General features: G+C 43.4%; 1 protein-coding gene across 1 annotated transcript in view; it reads left to right on the top strand.

Annotated features, from left to right (window-relative positions):
* SND1 (staphylococcal nuclease and tudor domain containing 1) overlaps positions 1 to 21,817 on the top strand; it is a 573,924-nt gene that overhangs the window by 305,898 nt on the left and 246,209 nt on the right. Inside the window, exon 13 of the mRNA XM_007946735.2 lies at positions 14,061 to 14,171. Coding sequence (XP_007944926.1) covers positions 14,061 to 14,171 — 111 coding nt within the window. The remainder of the gene's footprint in view (positions 1 to 14,060; positions 14,172 to 21,817) is intronic.

Raw genomic sequence — 21,817 nt, 5'->3', positions numbered from 1 at the left:
CCCATACTTGTTTAATCTGTATGCTGAGCAGGTAATCCAAGAAGCTGGCTCATTATGAAGAAGAACGCAACATCAGGATTGGAGAAAGACATATTAACAACCTGTGATATGCGGGTTTCACAACCTTGCTTGCTGAAAATGAAGGAAGACTGAAGAAGAATTGATGCTTCTGAATTGTGGTTTTGGTGAAGAATAAGAAAAATACCATGGTCTGCCAGAAGAACGAATAAATCTGTCCCGGTCGAAGTGCAGGCAGAATGCTCCTTGGAAGTGAGAGTGGCCAGACTTTGTCTAACCTACTTTGGTCGTGTTGTCAGAATGGACCATTCCCTGGAGAAAGATCTCAAGCTTGGTAAAATGGGGGTCAGTGAAAAGGGGGAATACCCTCAACAAGATAGATGGATATAGTGACTGCAATGATGGGCTCAAGTTTAGTAAGGACTAAGATGGCACAGGACCGGGCAGTGATTCCTTCTGTTTACATAGGGTTGCTGTGAGTCAGAACTGACTTGACGGCACCTAACAACGACAGGGTCAGGCACCTTAGTCTTCAAAGTGACATATTTGCTTTTTAAATGCCACTTTAAAGAGATCTTTTGCAGCAGGCTTGCTTAACGTGGTGCATCATTAGATTTCTTCCATGGGTATTGATTGTGGATGCAAATAAAATGAAATCCCTGACAACTTCAGTCTTTTCTCCATTTCTCATAATGTTGCTTATTGGTCCAGCCATGAGGACTTTTGTTTTCTTCATATTGAGGTATAATCCATACTTAAGGCTGTGGTCTTTGATACTCATCAGTTAGGGCTTCAAGACTTCTTCATTTTCAGCAAGCAAGGTTGATTGCAGATAGAGCCAAAATACAACCTTGAGTATATCTCACCTGAATTTAGAGACCATCTCAAGGATGGATTTGATAACACTGAACACCAGTCACCAAAGACCAGGCATGTTGTGTGATGACATCAAGAACATCATATAAGAAGAAAGTAAAAGGCTATTAAAGAGACAGGGAAGAATGAAAAGACCAAAATGGATGTCAGAAGAGACTCTGAAACTTGCTCTTGAATGGAGAGTAGCTAAAGCATATAGAGGAAATGATGAAGTAAAAGAGCTGAACAAAGATTTCAAAGGGCAGATCAGGGGTAGAGAGGTATGTAAGAGCTGGATTGTGGGGTAGTCTACCACCCTATTATCCAAATAGTAATTTGTGGCACTGTTTTGTTGAAAGAAAACTGGATTTTGGATCAGAAAACATGGCTTCTTATCTTGACTCTACCATATGTAACTGGCTTACTTGAGGCATGTCTGAAACTATTTACTCTTATTTCAGAAGACATATATTCCTGCCACCTCTGTATTGGTTGAAGGATTAAATTCATGTTCTGTAGTAGATACTCAGTTCATTAAATCTGAAGTTGTCCTTTGAGAGAAGAGGAAAGACATCGCTATGCCATCAGATGTTTCCAGCCTAGGGGCTGGATGAGATGACTCGCAAGTTCCTTTTCATCTCTGAAATGCCAGGTCTCACCCCAAGCCTTTGTATCACTTTACTTGCTGGCTATAGCTTTGCCACTTAGGAGCTTTGTAGCCTTTCTGTGCCTCAGATTTCTCATCTGCAAAATAGGGATGATTACAGGTCTTACCTTGGCAGGATTTTGTGAAGATTATAGTTAGGTACCATCAGGTTGGTTCCTACTAATGGCCACCCTGTATAAAGCAGAATGAAACACTTCCTGGTGTCGTGCAGCCTCACAATAGCTACCGTGTTTGGGTCCATCTTTCTAGCCCCTGTGTCAGTGCATGTTGCTAATGATCTTCCTCCTCTTTGCTGATCCTCTACCAAGTATAATGTGCTCTATCACATCATTAAGGTCATCTCTACTTAGAGAAGTAGTTCCTCCCCAGTCATAATGTTAATACCTTCCTCCCTGAGTGGCTTATTTTCTGGCATTATAGCAGGTGCTGTTCTGCTGCTGTTCATAAGGTTGTCACTGGCCAGTTGTTTTAGAAGTAGATCCTTCTTCCTAGTTCGTCTTAGTCAGGAAGCTCTGTTGAAAAGCAGCCACCATGAATGACCCTGGTGGTATTTGAAATATTTGTAGCAATGCTTCCAGTATCACAGCAACACATAAACCACCGGAGTATGGCAAACTGGCAGACGAGGGGTGCTTGTGAAGTTACTTGGGTTAATAAACGTGAGGCATTTAACATGGTCCTCAAGAAATGTTAGTCTCCTCCCCAACCCCGTCTTTTCCCTTTCCTTTGCCTCTTCCTCTGTCCCTCCTTCCACCCCCTGTTTTCTCAGTCCTTCTCCTCCTCCTCGCTCCTCCTCGCTCCTCCCTTCCTCTCAGTCATCAGATAGTTAGTCTCCATATTGTAAACCTTCAGACGGGTCGTCTGTGATCGTGGTCGGTTTGTGAAGGAGAGTTACTTGCTAGGCCCTCTCTTTCTGAGATGATCAAACTGACAGTGTTCAGGATTCTTTGGTGTTGCAGAGAGACCAGGAGATCAAGTAAGGGAGGCTCTCTGCATGACAGTGATGGGAGCCTCACTGAGGTTGAGAGAAAGAATAGAAAAGAACACAATCAAGGAAGAAACACTGCAGATTTCAGTTCAAAGATTTTTGACAGTGACTTTCATATGTGAATTGAGACAAATTCAAACATAAGAGAGATTTCAGGCCTAGGTGACTGGGAGTATAGTAGCATAGTGCCTAAGGCACTTGACTGCTATCCAGGAGGCTGGCAGTTCAAACCCACCAGCCACTCCTCGGAAGGAAGGTTGGGCAATCTACTTCCGTAGTGATACTGCCTCAGAAACCCAAGGAGGGGTCGCTATGAGTCAGGGCCGACTCGATGGCACATAACAACAACAACAACAACACGATTAGAATATTGAGAGAAAGCTTACTCTAGAGAAGTGAGGATTTTGGTTTTTTTTTTTTTTAATTCTGAGGTTTGCTTGATGTCGAATCATACAAATCCACATGTCCTGCAAGTAGTTGGCAGGTTGAATGAAGGGCATATTTATCATTAAGTGGACCAATGTGGACACCTTAAGGAGCTCTGATGGCATAGTGGATAAGGCATTAGCTACTAACCAGAAGGTTGGCGGATCGAACCCACCAGCTGCTCTGTGGAAGGAAGATGGGACAATCTACTTCCATAAAGATTTCAGCCTTAGAAACCCAATGAGGGTCACTATGAGTCAGAATTGACTCAATGGCAGTGAGTTTGGTTTTTTTTTTTTTGAGGGGGCGGGGGTGCAATATGGCTGGATTGGAAGTCCACACTTGTTAGTGTATTTTCTTCACACTGGATTTAATATTTATTGGTTTCCTTAATTGGTTTTGAAGGCCGTGTTTGTGTGCTTTGGGGAATGAAGCATATTTGTCCTGTAGAGAAAGTGTCACTTCACAGATACGCTCCATGCCTATCCTCCAGTATATAGAGATTCAGATTAAGTCCATGTAGTTTCCTCCTGTGAAACAGCCACTTTTTTTCTTCAACATTTTCCATCTGTCTTTTTGGAGGGTTAGGGGTAGGGGAAAATACTATGTATTTGAAGCAACATTGTTTTATTGCTGCTTATGTTTAATATGCCTCTTATCCTTCAGCCAAGGTTCATCATTGTCCTAACAACCGCAGATAATCTGCTGACGTGGAAGTGCAGTGTTACTCTGAGAAACCAACAAAACCAAACTCACTGCCATTGAGTTGATTCCGATTCATGGTGACCCCCTTTGAATTTCTGAGGTGGTAAATCTTCACGGCAGTAGATTGCCAAGCCTTCCTTCTGCAGAGTGGCTGGTGGGTTTGAACCACCAACCTTCTGGTTAGCAGTCAGATGCCTTAGGTACTATGCCACCAGAGCTCCTAGTTACTGTGAGAGGAGGTAGCATAGGGGAACATAATGCCACAATTCTACTTGTCTTATAAAGCCATAACCATGGTATTACAGAATAAACGAAACTAGTAAAGAAGAGGTGGCAGTAAGTTTACAGTACCGCAACAATCCTGAAGACTGGACCAAATGGTCTGTTTAGTAAGCATGACAACTTGCTAGAACTACTTGATGTTATACTGCCCATTCCCCCTTTTCTAAATCACCTTGAGCTGTATTTTCAACACAATACTCTCCACTAGCCCGATTTATGAATTGGGCTAACTGTTTGATCTGAGTATATTTATCTTACTTTCCTTTACCTGCTAAGTTGTTCTCTCAGGAGATCCAGGGTAGGTATGTCCACATACAGGACATAAGTAGGAATAAGGTAATGGGTGTGACATGGCTCAGAGACACCTTGGAGTAAGGAATTGGCTAGTCTTACGAGATTAAATATGAAGTAATATTTCTTCATCACCACTCTTGGAACTCAGGTCCCTAGATGGCATTAGTTTTCTTTCTCTTTGTCCAGAATTGCAGGGTGCTGCTGACACTGTGGGCCGTGCCCCCTGGTGCTGGCGAGGCTTTGGTCAGTGCTGAGGAGAACGCCTGTTACCAGGAATGAGCTCTGGGTCGATACGTACTATAGAAGTCAAGGATTTGTCTAAGTACAAAGCAGTGATGTTTTCATAGAACACTTTTTTTTTCTTTCTTCTTTCTCCCTTCCTTCTTCATTTACATGTTTCTACCCATCTCATTAAGTGCCTCCATCAATTTCATGCTAACCACACATCTTTCTCAGTTCTTAAGATTGGACTAAGTCCATTATCAATCTTCCTTATTTTCTCTCCATTTCTCCACCTTGTGAGAAGGGTGACTAGGATTCATTAAAGCACAAAGAGAATACAAAGAGTAGGTGTTGCCAGTTCTTGATTTTCAGGTCTCAGCCATAATCTCTAGAAAGTGCTCTCACTGACATTTAGAATCACAGCTCTGGACATCTTCTGAATGTTCATTAAATAAGAGCTGAAACTCTCTGCAGAATTTTGTTTGGAAGCGCTTTTTCACTTGATCGGCTTCTAAGGCTGTTCAGATCAGCCCCATTCCTTACTTGCCCATCTGGGAGTCCGGCTGGATGCTTTTCTGTGGGTCATGTTGGACCTTATGTTGCCATGACCACCATTGAGTTGGTGGGTTGTCAAAGCGCAGGCTCTCAGAGTCTGGAGCAGGGACATCCTTCCCTAAGACTCCGACTACCTTCAAACAACCTTGGTTTGATAAGCACTGATTTTCCTCTTACCTCACCCTAGTTTCTAAGCCTGGCTGGGCACATGGAGGGCATTTGAATCTTCGTTTGTGTTCAGTCTGTATGGTGAATGCTGGGAATGGCTCTGGCCACTGTTCACATCTTCTGGTGACTACCCTGGTGACAGGGCTTGTTAATTAGAAAAAGGAGACATTTTGGGCAAAAATATTTTTTTTAAAAAAAATCAATTTGAGTTAATTCTAGAATTACTTAGGTTCAAGGGGGAAGTGAAAAAATGAGACAGTGGGAGAGAGATTTGGTAAATCTTTAAAGGGTTGTGCCCCTTCGGCTGTTTCTAGTCACTGATGCTTCCAGAGCCGCGCCCTGTGTCTACAGAGGCTGCTCGACTGTGTGAGAAGTTCCTCTTGTTTGAGTGAAAAAACGGGGGGATATCTGTGTTTCAGATTCATAAGAATTCAACCAGTGGAAGTTGGGGCATAAAAGATTGGGTGGGAGAGGAAGGGGTGAGTGCTCATCATCATGTTAGTTTTTGGAAGCTCCTTATTATTTAGTAGGACATTTTCTTTGATTGTGAGGCCTGATTAAAAAACAGTAACTTAATAAAAGGTATTTGTTCATTGCCCATTCTCTTTAGAACTCTCGCATCTAGAATTTCTCTCTTGCCCTTTTTTTTTAAAAAAAAAAAAAAAAAAAAAAAAACAGCCTCTAAAAAACAAGTCTGTCTCAAACCTGACATTGTCTGGTTCTTGCCTCAAAGAGCATGGATATTACGGTTTTAGCATGAATTTGATCTGCAGGGAGCCTGGCTTTGGGCCTGTTAGCTGTTGAGCATTTCCCCAACTTGTTCACTGTCTTTGGCGTGTGGAGCTCAAATTCTCCACAAAGAGTTTTCTCCTCTGAGGTTTCTGTTTTCTTATCTAATCCTATGATGACCTCTCCCTCCCTGTTTGTCTGTAACCTAGTCACATAGAAAGACATCAGTACACCATATCATTCCTCGTGGTTCAGCCTGCAGTACAGTGCCCCTGTATAGCTGACCAGAAGTGAGATCAGCCATCTGGTACACAGTTGTTATTGTTAGGTGCTGTTGAGTCGGCTCTGACTCATAGTGACCCTGTGTCCAACAGAACGGAACACTGCTTGTCCGGTGCCAGCCTCACGGTCCTTGCTATACCTCAGCCTTTCGTTACACCCACTATGTCAATCCATCTCATTGAAGGCCTTCCTCTTTTTTGCTGACCTTCCACTTTACCAAGCATGATATCCTTCTCCAGGGAATGGTTCCTTCTGACAACATGACCAAAGTAGATGAAATGACCGCCTGGCCATTCTCTCTTCGAAGGAGCATTCTGGCTGCACTTGTTCCAGGACAGATTTGTTGGTTCTTCTAGCATTCCATGGTATTTTCAGCATTCTTCACCAACACCGCAACTCAACAGCATCAGCTCTTCTTCAGTCTTCCTTAGTCATTGTCCAGCTTTCACATGCATATGTGGCAATTGAAAATACCATAGCTTGGGTTAGGCGCACCTTAGTCTTCAAAGAGACATCTTTGCTCTTCAGCATTTTAAAATCTCTTCCAGCAGATTTGCCCTATGCAATATATCCTCCGATTTTTTGACTGCTGCTTCCATTGCTGTTGACTGTGGAACCAAGTAATATGAAATCTTTGATGACTTCACTCCTTTCTCCGTTTTTCGTGATGCTGCTTACTGGGCCAGTTGTGAGTGTTTTCGCTTTCTTTATGTTGAGGTGCAATCCATACTGCAGACTGTAGTCTTTAACCTTCATCAGTAAGTGTTTCAAGTCATCTTCACTTTCACCAAGCAAAGTTGTGTCAATGAATCTTCCTCCAGTCCTGATGCCATGTTCTTCTTCATGTAGTCCAGCTTCTCAGATTATTTGCTCTGCATACAGATTGAATAAGTATGGTAAAAGATACAACCCTGATGCACTCCCTTCCTGATTTTAAACCATGCAGTGTTCCCTTGTTCTGTTTGAATGACAGCCTCCTGGTCTATGTACAGGTTCCTCAGCACATTTTAAGTGTTCTGGAATTCCCATTCTTCTCAATATTATCCATAGTTTGTTACAATCCATAAAATCGAAGGCCTTTTCATAGTCAATAAAACACAAATAAACATCTTTCTGGTAGCCTTTGGTAGTCTTTGCTTTCAGCCAAGAAATCTAATCTGGTATGTTAGCAATCGGTATTGAAACCCTGTCTGCTGCGGTCTCTGTCCAACCCTTGTGAGGATGCCTGTCCTTGTAGCAAAGGTACACCGCATGTGACAAGGGAGTGGAGCAGTTTTCCAGCATAATACACTGGAGCCTTTGAGGGTCAGGGATCACAGAGGTCCCGGCTACACATGTCTTGTTCCCTCACAGAAAATGGCATGGGTTCATTGCATGCCTGTGTGTGGGATTTGACCTCAGAGTTATCGTAAAGCAGTTGTGTGAGTTATCGTAAAGCAGTTGTGTGCTGAGTGTCTTGTGTGCATGCACATGTGTCACATATGGGCCTCTACTATCGATACCATGACTATTATGAATTAATTGAGGCATTATCTTTCAACCTTTTTCTTTAAAATTGACTAAAATCATATTATAGAGACTTTCCTTATGGGTTTATTTTTTACTGAATTTGTACCCACGTGTGCATTTGCCTTAAGGAAAAAATTATAGCTTTTGTAATCTCCATGGACACTTCAGCAACTGATAAAATGTAGATGGTTTTTAAGTGGAAAATGTTAAGCTCAAACAGTAAGATAAAAGAGATTTATGAACCAGAGCCATTGACAGTTATCTTTTAGCCGTTTTTAGATAGAGGAGAGGGTGTGTGTTTGTGAGTGCCACAGTATTATTCTCTGTGCCGCTTCTTTGGATGTCTTTATCCATCTGACCCAGATTACATTTTATCAAGTAGCATATTCCCTTTAATTCAATCTGTTGAAAGGTACCAAATCATGGAAGTCACAGAATGTATCAGTGAGTGAGTAGAGAGAAGGTGTGTGTATTTGCAGGGTATTGCTTTTGTTGTCATTGTTGAAATGTTTATTACCTTTGCTGTGAGTATTACTGGACAGCAAATGCATAAGCCACAGTCTGGTTCTCTCTTGAAGACACGAGATCATCCTTGACAAGCTCTCTCTGCCTCTTCATGGTTTGGCTCTTTAGAAAAGTAGTTGTGGTTGGTGTTTGGGGATGAGTGAAAACACTTTAATCTTCAGGCTGTTAGAGCAGAGCAAAATGGGCATATACACAAATGGGTTAGCCTGGTGTGGGGTGTCAGCACAGGTGTCAGAGTCCAGGCCAGCTGAAAAGAGCATCCACGTGGGAAGGAGGCTCAGGGACAAAGTGTTGGAGCCTGAGCATCCACTTGGAGGGTGTGACAGCAGTGATGCTCAGTTGGTTGTACACAGGGCAGTTGATCGTGTAAGTCACAGTATTAAAGACAACACAAGCCAGGTTTTCTACTGCCAGAGAAGGAAGTTGAAAATGTGGAAAGAAGGAAAACTAGAATGAACTTTGTAGCATTGGTTTGGAATTGTAGATATCTGTGTGAACTCATGCTGTGCTGGTTCATGTTCTCCAAGAAGCAGATGTCAGGATGGAATTAGACATGCAAGAGATTAATTGGGGAAAAATCTCCCAAGGAAAATGGGGAGGGAGCTGGAGGAGACTGGAGACCACTAAGCTGCAATGAAGGTCTAACCCTGTGGAGAAAGGGAGGGAAAATTGGATAAGAAAACTCTAAACTTGGGGCAGTTCTAGGAAAGTGTCTGCAGAGCTGAGTCCTTGAGCCAGAGTTGCCCATCAGAGGGGCCCCTTGTCTCCCAGCAACAGGCCTGCCGTGCCATCTCTGCTGTGTTCGTTCATTAGCTGGAAGCAGAACGAGGGCTCAGACAGCAGGGCTGGATTTCAGAGCGCAACCTCTGGGCCTGTCGGTTATGCCTCCTGTAGCCCCAGATCTCAGAGGCACATTTTCATTGACTTTCTCGCCTGGTTTTTATAGTTGCAGCTGGAGACAGAAATAAACACAAAAGTGTGGACGCGTATGTGTCTGTGTATATGAACTGTAGTAATAGATTACATGCGTATGTTTTCCAGCTCTGTCTACTGAGCAGGTTTGGTAGCGGCAGCACCCTGATAGCAGTGAGCATACTTAGCAGCCACATCTTGGCTTCTAAATTCCACTTTTTACTCTAAAAGGAGTCAGGACTCTGTAGATAAATAACTAATACCAAACCTGGGGAAGACAGTACAAGATAAGCCTGGAACATCTGGTGCCAGAAAATAAGGAAGTGCTCACAGAGTGAGGCGATTTATCCAAAGGACTTGGAAGGCAGTTGGTGGAGCTCTTGCTGGCAAAATTGAGAATGATTTGAGTATCAACATTTAAAAAAAGAAAAGGATTATAACACTTTGAATATCGTACTGATATAAATGAATAGATGACTTGGGAATTTTATGAGGGATGAAAGTTCTACAGTTCAAAGTATCTCCTCACAAAATACCTATTCATTACAAAGAAAACAGTAACTTTATAGTAGAAAAGTCTGATGGACTTCACCCGTGGAGAAACCTGGACACCACCCTAATCAAGTAATTGAAGTAGACATTATCAGTAAATTATACATCATTTCATAGGAGGCAAAAGGCTCAAGATAGCATCAGTTTTGTGATATTCCTGCCAAAGATTCCTAGCTTGAGTCACTAAGAAACACCAGACAAACCAAAATTGAGAGGCAGTCTACAAAATAACTAAGTGCCTTTGCACTTCCAGCACATCAAGGCTGTGATAGTCAAAGAAAGATTGAAGAATTGTTCCAGACATAGCAACTCAATGCAGTGAGTGCCTGATTCTGATCTAGATCCTATGGGGACAGTTGACAACATTTGAGTAGTGTTTATGGATTGTTCTGTTCTGATTGATTGTGACCTTGTGCATAACAGAGCGTAGCGTTGATCGGCCCTGTGCTGTCTTCATGACTGTTGGTGTTTCTGAGCCCACTGTGAGGATGTTGTATCGGCCCATCTCATTAAGGGGTGCCTTTGGTTTTGCTGACCTTCTGCTTTGGCAACCACGATTGCCTTTTCTAGCAATTGACCTTTCCTGATGATATACTCAAAAAAAAAAAAGGCAAGGCAAAGTCTTGATTTGTGTTTTAGATGATAGTAATGTGTTCATGTTAATGTCCTGGTTCTGACAGTTATTGTTTGATTACGTGGAAGTCTGTCCTGATTTGTAGAACATGCACAATAAAGTATTTGGGATTGATAGCATAATAGGGTGACTACTTACATGATTCAAGGGAGGTTGTTCTTTGCATAGTACATGCATCTTTCCTGTAAGTTTAGATTGTTTCAAAAGTAAACACACACACACACACACACACACATATACACAGTGAAGTAATCTGAGCAATTTCAGAAAATGTCCTTATCTAACTTACCAATGTATTGTTTGTACTTCTAATTTTGGGCCCACAGAAAATTTAAACAGCCTAGTGAAATTGAAAGTGACTCCTACTCCTTAAACTTCCTCCTACTGCCTTGTGTGGAGAACGCCTTTTCTCCATGTTGGCAGAATATGGAGCTCCATGGTATCAAAAGTGTCTCATGATGACAAAATATGAGCTTATTACATCTTTACTGTCTGTGGAAAGAAGAGGGAGTGGGAGATGGCCTCCACTTGTACTTCTTTTCAAAAGCCTGTATGTGTCTCATATGTTTCATTGAGGAACACCTGTTGGCGCCCTAGTGGAAACTGTTCTCTTCTAATAGAATCCAGCATTTCTCCTTGGGTTTGGGAAAGCCATTTCAATCCCAGCACTAATGCTCTTTGTATTTCTAGATGATAGAGAGAGATGACTTCCTGTTAGACTTCAAAGGCTGTTAGGTCCCTTTTTATATGCTGAATGTGAAGTATCCATTCTTCATACTAGACACGTATAATTGGAGTAGCATTAGTGGTACACTCAAGAAAGCAGAACTTACAGATTTGTGTACAGCAGCATGATGTCATGGCACACAGTTTAATGCGGTCTTTTCTTCCTGAGCACCTAATCGGCACACCAGTGTCAGGTTCTGAGCTATCTTTAGCCAAGGGAAAAAGTCTCCTAACCTTTCATTAGCAGCCAAAAGAAATGAATGAGACACTCAAGCACATGGATCTCTCTCCCTTTTGTTCTCCTTTTAAATTCAAGTTTTAGATAATGGGAAGGAGAAAGACAGAAGCTGATAAGCCAGACAGAAGATTTTTGTCTTTAATTTTCTGCTGGGCAAGCTTGGCTAATACATGCTTAGGATAACAAATAAACTTCCAATCCTGTATTCTCAAACAATTAGGTGTTTTTCTGATACTGCAATGTGTCTCAATATTTTCAGGATGTATTAAAACAAAAGAATGTACTGTAATGTTCCCAAATTAAAAAAAATATGTTTATTTATCCTAAATTAGCTAAATGATTAAATCAATGTCTTTTAAAAAAGAACATGCCTTTTTTTTTTGTGCCTAGAATTGTGCTAGGTACTGAGGTAACAGAGAGCAAGAGAGACATGAGTAGTCATCAGAGGGGAGCATGAACAAAGAAGAAAATACATGTGATGTGGTCCTCACATGTCCAGCACTTAGTAAATGTCCAACTAGTGGTGGCCATTATTATTTCATGTATTTTTACTTGCCTTATTGCTGAGCACCAGCACCATAACCGTTCCTCCAGGGGAACTCTAGTTAAGGATGAGATAGCTAAGAGAACACTGTCAAAGAGACTCTTAAGCTTTCAAGAGATGGCAGAGGAGAGTAGTGGGTGGGAGTGGAAAAAGTTTGGAATCTCAGGCCTTAGGAAGTCCATGATGGCAGGCTTCAACTGGTGTATAGACATTTGCCAATAGGATAAAGAGGGAAAGGATGAAGAAGGACGTGGGAAGGATTGGGTCTTCGGTTCTCTGCTGGCCATGTAGATACGCAGTAAAGTCCAGGGATTGATTTGAATAGCATTAACAACCATAGATCATTATGGCACTTGTGCTGTTGCCTTGGCATTCTCTAGCTTTTTCTACAGAAGCTTTTTTGTGTGCATTTCCTATGTCTGCTCTGCCATTCCATCTTTCTCCTCTAGATCCCATGTATTAACTGTCAGATATCGATGCTCAGTGATTCAAAATGCAATAGCAAGTATGCCTTTGCTCTTTTGGCATTTCAAATCACTAAGACATCTTAACCTGTCAAACGTGGAATTGTCCCCTGCCTCACTCCTCCGTCTTCTGTCTAGCTCCTTGGTGGAGGAGCCGCTCACCTGCCCTGTTAGGGCTCCTGGGTGACAGCGTTGTTAAATCCTCCCCAAGCATCAGTACATACTTCTGCTGGTTTGTGGTTGTTTCCTTCTGCATGCTGCCAAACCCAACTCTGCGATAATGACAGTGTTTGCCAGCACGCTTCTGCGGTGACTCAGGAGACAGGGTGGCCAGCAAAGCAGCCTCTTTGTGGGAGTGGATTTTGAGAAGTGCTAATTCTGTGGTGGTTTGGAGATATTAATATCGTGCTGGCAGTGGATAAACAGGCAGCAGAGGGGCTTAGAATGAGAAGACTATCAGCCACAGCAGCTTTTCCTCTCTTCCCTACCCGCACGTATTTTCTTCTTCTTAAAAAAAATAGATGTTCTCCTGGGTTTTGGTAACTAGAACACTAACGTGGCTTGACATGAACATAGACTGGTTAGTTCAGCTCACAGCATCTTCTCTACTAGCCTCTGAGGATCCACTAGTGTGTTACGAGTTAACTGCATTTTCAAGCAACACTAAATCATAGCATATGGTGCAGTAGCCTGTTGCTTACTATGGCCCCCTCCCTGAAGGGCAGCTAACCAGATGGTTTGAGAGGGGCCTTTGGTGTAATTGTGACAGGCACAAAGAAAGACATAACCACCACTCTTCTTTCATCATATCATGCCTCTTGTTTTCCAGTATTTGCTGCAGTTAAATTCTGAAAATTTATATTTGCAGCTTGCTTCAGGCCCTTTTCCAGGTTCAGGGAAGACATGCAAATAACATTTCATTGGCTGTCAGAGAGCCATTTCCGATGCACTCTCTGGTTGGTAGGTATGGTCCCTCTTCCGTTCCCAAGTGGGAGCATGGTCTTACTCCAGTGGTTAAAAAGAAAAGGCCCTTCACGTTCGAGGATTGCTGTCAGCAGGAATCTACTCTGAGATTTGTCTGCAGTCCTCTTGGGGTATCGCTCCAGAACTGGTCGTCTCCATGTTTTCCTTTTCCCTTTTTTGCTTCCCATCTGGTTCCGTTTTTCCTAAGAACTGTCTTCCCAGCAGCATCATGTGCCGTCCCTCCCAATCATTCGTTCACTCCCGGCTCTTACTCCTCCATGCCCCTCCAGGTGGGAGACCCATTGTCAGGAGTTCTTATGAGAAGAGACACACTGGTAACCAGTGGTTTCTACATTGCCGAATGAGAACAAGGCATTTTCTAGTCACAGAATAGACTAGAAAGGAGATTTTGTGAAATTCAGGTCATGCTTTTATGGGTTTCGTTTCTCTCTGTGCTGGATATTTTAGACTAGACTTTTCTTGAGGGTGGTGGCTTGTTTATGACATTCTGTAAATAGCCTGGCCTAATGGGGGCTTTTTACAGATATTTTCTGCTAGGTTTTCTGTATAGATTGATACAGCATCTGACTGTACTCACCAGAAACACGCTGAGCCAGGGAACTTGGTTATTCAGTCTTGCATTGGGATTTCTGGCTTAGCAGCTCATTGGTCTTGAAACCCTTGCCTCCCCTCTCCCTCTGCCAGCACGTGTTGAGGCCTCCAGGTGCTAACTGTTATTATTTCTGTTGACTGAGCCCCATGTGCATCTCGAATGTTCACTGACCTATCTCTTCTGTTGCAGAAACATCGCGGAAGCTCTTGTCAGTAAAGGTCTAGCCACGGTGATCCGATACCGGCAGGATGATGACCAAAGATCCTCACACTATGACGAGCTGCTTGCTGCTGAGGCCAGGTGAGATGCCCGATTATCTCAGGAGATACATGGGGACCCACAGCCCCATTTGGTTCTTTCCCACTAGCCCACCTATCCCTGGGCAATGTGTTGGAAAATAATGCACTGAGAAAGCGTGTATCATTTTGTCATTTCGGTTTTCCCCCATGGGAAGAAGAGCGACACACTTTGAACTTGCTCTTGATTAAGTGTATCTGGGCCTCCAGTTTTTGAATCCGTAGAATGGGTGTGTGTTAGATACGATCTTGCTATGTAGATGTTATGAAGGGGATTGGGGGTGAGAAAGCGCTGTATGAGATCGCTTCATTATCACCATTTCCAAGGACTGACAGGAAAGCCTGCTGCTGTGTGCCACACCGTTGCCTCCGTCTCTTACCTCCAGGAGCCCTTATTGCCCAGCCCCTCCCATTTGTCACCTCTAGACCCTTTGTCGTGTATAGAGGAAATGAAAACATTTCTTAGGAAATGAGTTTGATTCGTACTTCTGACAGCTGGCAGGAGAGCGTTTGAGAAGCCCTGTGACATTTTACTTCTGTCCTTCATCCCAGTGGCTGGTTGCCCCAAGGACATGCACACTGCCCGCCAGTGTTTCTTGCCGTTGATATTCCTCAAGGCTCTTACTCAGGGAGACTTTTGTCACTGGCCGGTGCTGGGAGTTGAGTGATTCCCAGACTTTTCGGGGGAAAAGCAGAGCCGAGCTGCTGTTGCTGAGCTGATACGCGTGGCCCAGCCCACTGCATGAGCCCAACCACAGGACAGTCTCCAGGGGGATGTGGGTCTTGCCTCACTCAGCAGTTCTTCTGTGGCCTGGGCCCATTGAATTCTACAAGTGTAGTGGTTGCCAGGTTAAGCTCTTCAGTTAGAGGAGGCATGAGTTTGGGCATGTTACCTACACCCGGCTTCATTGTCTGCCTTTGCGATCACTTTTCTTGCTCTTTGGCCCAGAATGTTGTCCTGATACATGGCATTTACCTGCAACACATTGTCACCTCCTGATGGATAGAGTATCTGGAGAATGTCACACAGAATGCCAGCTGAGAAAGCAGTCTGTCAGGCTGTTTGGCTTTTTGGATTCTTTCTTGTGGACTTTGCCCAATGAACTCTGGCTAGGACCTCATTCTTGAGCACAGAGAGTTCAGTGAAAATACAGTCACTGGTTCCTCAACCCTCATTAATGGCCTGGGATTTATAGTTCGTAATTGGTATTGCTTATCATGGTTCCTCACTTCCTTGTTCTTCTCCCCCTGACAGAGAGGCTATGAAAGAATTCTGAAAGAATTCATAGTGGGAAGTGGGGTTTCCTATCCTGTCATACCATTTGATCACACACCTACTCTAGGAAATGGACACAATTATGAACATATACTTTCGGTGGGATTCAGGGAGTGGGTGTGTGGTGGGCACATTCTGTCTGAGCTGATGGTAACTTGAGTAGGTTACACATTCACAGGGTAGCAGGAGCCTGTAGCAGTACAATGGGACATGTGTTCGTACTTTCTGCCTTGAATTCCCTCTGCTGCTAGTGAATGTTTAATTCTGACAAGCAGGTAAGCATGGAAATAACTTGCAAAGCTGTTCTGGAAAGTGAGACCAGAATATGCTTTTTTGTTACACTGTTAGAAATAGCTATGTGGTGCTATAATGTTTAATGAGTATGTATAGATATTGCAGTTTGTTTTTTTTTAAGTTTTAGTTTTGAAGAAGAAAACAGCCTCTTTAATCTAGTGCTCACTTTGACGAGAAGGACTGTAACAAGATGTCTGCCTTCTAATGCTTCGAGCTGCCTGCAGATAATTGTGTAGAGCTTTCAAGCTGATGATGGAAAAACTGGCTTCAAGGTCATTGCCCTGTTGCAGGTTCAGTAAAGAAAGATAAATTAACCACTTCCCCAACCATGGAAGGCACTGCCATAGGCCACGTAGACCACAGAAAGAACTGGGAAGAATGGCCAACATAATTGTCAGTGGGTTTTCCTTGGGAGCAGTACTGCCTGTGAGCCCCAGGATGGTGGCCTGGTGCCATCTTCTAGAAGCTAACCTCCAGTGAGGCGAAGCATGATCCAGAAGGTCTCAGAACACCTACCAGATAGGAAAGGCGGTGGCCTCATAGCCATCAAAAAACATTACCAGTGCAGAATGAACCCTTGTTGGAGAATGAGGAAATTGGCCTCTTTGCAAGACCTCTTCTTTTCTGACGCCCTGCTTCATCCAGTTTGCCTTTCGTTTGGAGCTAGCCTTCTGCTGGCTTCTGTCGCGCTACAGCGTGTCAGAACTCTCTTCATGTGCTGCTCCTGGCCCTTCTCCCACCTGTCTCTTGCATGTTATCGGAGTTGGGTTTGTTTTTCCCTGGATAATTTAGTTGTACTTTATCCAGTTGAACTCTGCCTTGTAATTTTACGCCTCTGTCAATGTGGTCCCTCCACCTCCCCACTCAGTGTCCTCGGCAGATCTCATTAGTGAGATGTTTATTCCTCTCCAGGGCCCTGAATAGAACCCTATACAAGAGTGGCTTTGGTGTTGACCCCAACTCTCTCACTGCCTGGACTGTCACTTAACTGTCTTTTGTTTATCATTCTCCAGCCATTTTTTAATCTTCAGTGATTGTGTACTGAGCCAAGCCAATTTGAATTAATTTCCCAAGTAAAATTCCTTGAGTTGCTGTGTCTAATGCTTTAGCAAAGGCCAAATTAATGCCATCTGCTACATTCATACCAGACATTCTTCCTGCAATTCTTGAGGCAAATAATAGGTGAGTGAAGCTATCGTTGCAAGGCCCTTCTCCTAAGGCATTCCCCACAAGGCTGTCAATTACGGCAGATTTCCTTGGCCCTGACCCCTGAGTACCCACTTCTCTTTGTGATTACCACTAGGGTTACTACCAGGAGCTCTGGTGGTATAGCGCCTAAGCCACTTGACTGCTAACCAGAAGACTGGCGGTTCAAACCCACCAGCCACTCCTCAGAAGGAAGTTTGGGCAATCTACTTCCATAGTGATACCACCTCAGAAACCCAAGGTGGGGTCGCTATGAGTCGGGTCTGACTCAATGGCACATAACAACAACAACAGGGTTACCACCAGTGATGCACGGTGCTCTTCCATTGACTTTGCTTTTCAGAGCACTGCTTGGCCATTAGCCCTTTTAGAAAACATTGTAAGGTTTGGGAAAAGGGCAGCCTGTTAACTCATCTGACTTCTTGGGTCAGCGCAGCTGCCTACGCGGGACATGATGAGCTTTCTTAGAGCTCTGTAGGCGCTGCTCCTCTGTGAAGGGGGATGATCTGCTAACCTTTCTCAGATGTCTTGGATGGGAGCTCACCAGGAGAGCCGGCGAGACAGGAAGAGGAAGAAGAATACCAATTTGCAGTTGGCCCATTGCTTTCAGGCGTGTCCACCTGTCTGCGGGGCACGCCTCAGCAGCTTCACTGTTTGCTGACCCTTTGAGGCATCATCTCAATGCTCATCTGCTTTTGGCTGCCCTCGTTATGCCTCCGATGCAAACCATACCTAAAAAAAAAAATACAAGCTCACTGCTGTTGAGTCAGATCCGACTCCTAGCAACCCCTCCTTGGGTTTCCAAGGCAGTATCACTACGGAAGTAGATTGCCCAACCTTCCTTCCAAGGAGTGGCTGGTGGGTTTGAACCGCCAGCCTTCTGGTTAGCAGTCAAGTGCCTTAGGCACTACGTTACCAGAGCTCCCTAAACCATATCTAGAGCAAGCCAATCTCTTTTATTTAAAGAATAAATAGACCCCAAATTCCCCAAAGGTGGCCTTCTTGCTAGTTCGATCGCCTGTCATCAGTAGCTCCCTCCCTCACTGCCTTGTGTCCTGGCAAGGTAAGGGTTTGGCATTTTTGCACGTGTCCTCAAGCTGTGCTTCTCTCATGGGCTGCATTCAAATGCCTGCGATTTTGCCCCAGGATTCTGAGAGTTCCGTATGTATCCTCTGTATTTTTAATGGACCGGCACTTACACTTCTTGGTGGCACTGCTGAGTTGGTCCCTCTTTCTAGAGGCATCAGGACTTCTAAGGGAGCGTGCCACATCGTTTCTTTTCTGCACCATCCTTATTTTTCAGCCTGTGCTGGCTTTCCAATGTTTCTGTTCCTCATTTCACCCCAACAGTTCTCCGGTGGCTGACGTGCCACATTGTTAGTTTTGCTCTGAGTGTTCTCAACTTAAGGTGGGAAGTATCTTTTACATCCTTCTGTGGTATTTCCAAGACATTGAGTCATCATCAGACCCTTCTTATTTTTAAAGGTTTTTATAAAATCTCCCACATGCCCTATTCTACGTATTTGTGACTCCTTTAGCCTGCCAGGTGTCTGCCATGCATGCAGACTTCGGTGTGCAGGTTGTGGACACTGAAGACTAGTGAGTGATGGGTGGAGTCAGATCACAATCCGGCTGGGTGCCGTGTTGTCCTTAGGTAAGCGAACATGGGGCATATCACTGTGTGCCTTCTCCTGAAGTGACCCTAGGCTTATCTAGAAAGATAATATTGTGAAAATCACTAGAAACTTTTAGAATCTGTGGTTTATTGCAGAAAAATACATTCTCAGTGGTGTTAGTTCAGAAGTTGGAGCTTTATTCCCTTAAGCACCTTCTGATTCTAAGATTTTGTGATTTCAAGGTAGGATATATATATTCAGGAAAGAAATTGATGCCCCAGCTTGACGGTGGGGAAGCAATCGTAGTGAACAATCTAGAGTCTGAGCAGATTTAAATGAATTTGGATTTATTCTTGACATACATAATGAGGTTGGGGTTATCTCTGGAGAAGAGAAAAGGGCAGGCTCTCGCTTATCTTTTTGTATGAATTGTTTCTTGCTCAGCACACTGCAGATTCAGAGCACTGTGGTGCTGTCCCCTGTCTTGGAGAGGCACGCACCAACCTGCCCGTATCTCAGCTCTGCTTGGCGCCCTCCCTGCTAAGTTTCCTTAGGGACTCTTTTGTTTTTTTTCCTGACTGAGCCAACCTTTCAACATCCTCTTTGTTTTTTTTTTTAAAAAAAAACCACACTAGCACTCCTGTCTGCCTGACTTCTTTTTTGCTTAACTTTTTATTGTGATTTGGGTCAAAGTACATAGAGCAAGTTCATTTTCCATTCAAAAGTCCATACACATTGTGTTTCACGACACTGATTACAATCCCCACACTATAACAGCATTCTACCCACTTCCTGCCTCTGTTTTCCGTTTCCGTTTGCTCTCCTCTTCTATCCCTCTTTCCTTCGGAGCTTTGTCTCTGGGCAAGTGCTGCCCTTTTGATCTTGTGTGCTTGATTGTTCCTAGGACTATGTTCCTCCCAGGTGTTACTGTTTACCTTACAGGCCCATCTGTTGTTTGGCTGAAAGTTGAGGCAGACAAGTGAGTTCACTTCCTGCTTTGAGGGTGTGTAAGGGCCCTAGGCTCAGAGGTTCCACCAGTCTCTATGGGACCAATGCTAAGAGATTGTTTTCTTAAACAACATACCAATTCTGTATGTACAACACAGAGACATTGATTACATTGTACAAATTGTACAGCTTTTCTTACCTTCTTCTCCAGGGTGTTCCTCCCCTGTTGACATGAACTCACTTCCTCTTAGGCTTCTATCTGACCTTTTAAGGCCCTGTCATCAATTTGAACCCTTATAGAAAGTTCCTTAAAATTACACAATGCTCACAGCAGACATTCTTCACTCAGTAAACTAGACTGTTGTTTGGTTTATGACAGGCTTCAAGGGATATTTTTAAAGTTTCAGGTTTAAAGACTGTCTCAGGACAATGGTTTCAAATGTTCATCCAGCTTCAACTGCTCCAGAAAATCTGGATTCCATGAAAATTTAAATTTTGTTCTGCTTTTTTTCCCTTTTTGAGTAGGATTCGTCTATGGAATCTTTGATCAGAGCGTTCAGCAGTGGTAGCCAGATACCGTCTAGTTCTACTTGTCTCATGGCGAAGGAGGCAGTTGTTCCCAGAGGCAGTCAGCCATCCATTCCATTTAAAAGGGAAACTGTTTCAATAAAGAGTCTCTCTGAGTGGTGGCTACTAGGCACATGTTGTTGTTACGTGCCATTGAGTCGACCTGACTCCTAGTGACCCTCCTTGGGTTTCTGAGGCAGTATCACTACAGAAGTAGATTGCCCAACCTGCCTTCCAAGGAATGGCTGGTGGAAGTGAACCGCCAGCCTTCTGGTTAGCAGTCAAGTGGCTTAGGCACTATGCTACCAGAACTCCCAGGGGGACATGGTGTTTACAAACTTCCATGCACTTAGAGCAGTGACATTTTATTGTGTTCTGCAGCTCTATTCAAGTGTTTTCAATACCAGTGGGAAAGAAGTGCTGTGGTTTCCAACCCTCACTTTAGCCTTGGTAGCTTCTTTTTTTTCCTGGTTTATAAAGGGATTTCTCCATAACATTTCAATTGGGGTGGCGGGGGGACTTATGCATCTAAGTGAAAACAATGTTTGATAGGATTCTCCCTATCTGCATTTTTTCTGTTTTGTTGGCATTTATAGTATTGGGTATAAATGAGATGGGAAGAGTTGCTTGGCATCACTTTCTTTCAGTTTACTTTTACTATGGTGAAAACACACCAAGACATTCACCAGCATCACAGCTTCCACATTTACAGCTCAGGGACATTGATGACATTTTTCATGTTGTGCCACCATTATTACTATCCTTTTCCAAAACATTCCACCACCGTTAGCAGAAACTCAGTACCCTGCAAACAAAAGCTTCTCTTTTCCCCCTCCTCCTACCCTTTGTAACCACTAATAGTCTTTGGTGTGTGTGTGTGTGTGTGTGTGTGTTTGTTTAATGTATTTGGAAATTTTCCCTCCCCAGCCGTCCCATCCCTGGTAACCAGCAAAGAAAGTTCCCTTCCATACATAAACCTTTCCTTGACATTTTATAATAGTGAATTAATGCAATGTTTGTCCTTCTGTAATTGATTTATTTCACTCAGTGTAATGTCCTCCAAGTTCATCCACGTTATGCAGTGTTTCATGGATTCTACATTATTCTTTAGTGTTGCATAGTATTCCGCTGTCTGCATGTACTACAGTTTGGTTATCCTTTCTTCCATTGATGAGAACTTAGGTTGTTTCCATCTCTTTGCGATTGTGAATAGTGCTGCAATGGACATGAGTGTGCATATATATGGGTCCTGGCTCTCGCTTCTTTAGGATTGTTGTTGTTGTTGTTATGTGCCGTCGAGTCAAACCCGACTCATAGCGACCCCTCCTTGGGTTTCCGGATATATATCTAGTAATGGGATTGCTGGATCAAATGGTGTTTCTGTTTCCAACTTTTTAAGGAATCACCATACCGATTTTCGCAGAGGTTATATCATTTTATAGTCTCACCAGCAGTGTATGAGAGTCCCAGTCCCTCCATATTCTCACCAGCATTTGTTTTCTGTGTTGTTGAACTTTGCTGTTAGTACTGGGGTGAGATGGTATCTCATTGTTGTTTTGATTTTCTTCTCTCTAATGGCCAGTGATCACAAACATTTCTTCACGTGTTTGTTGGCTGCCTGAATATCTTCTTTGCTCAAGTGTCTGTTCAGATCTTTTGCTCATTTTTTAATTGGATTGTTTGTCTTTTTTTTGTTGAGGTGTTGGCGTTTTCTATACATTTTAAAGAGAAGTCCATCGTCAG

Source organism: Orycteropus afer, unplaced genomic scaffold, assembly GCF_000298275.1.
Source record: "Orycteropus afer afer isolate SDZICR_OR568_19922 unplaced genomic scaffold, OryAfe1.0 scaffold00170, whole genome shotgun sequence".
NCBI classification, from domain to species: domain Eukaryota; kingdom Metazoa; phylum Chordata; class Mammalia; order Tubulidentata; family Orycteropodidae; genus Orycteropus; species Orycteropus afer.
Note: the sequence above shows the minus strand (reverse complement) of the source record. Positions and strands in the feature narration are given on the sequence as shown.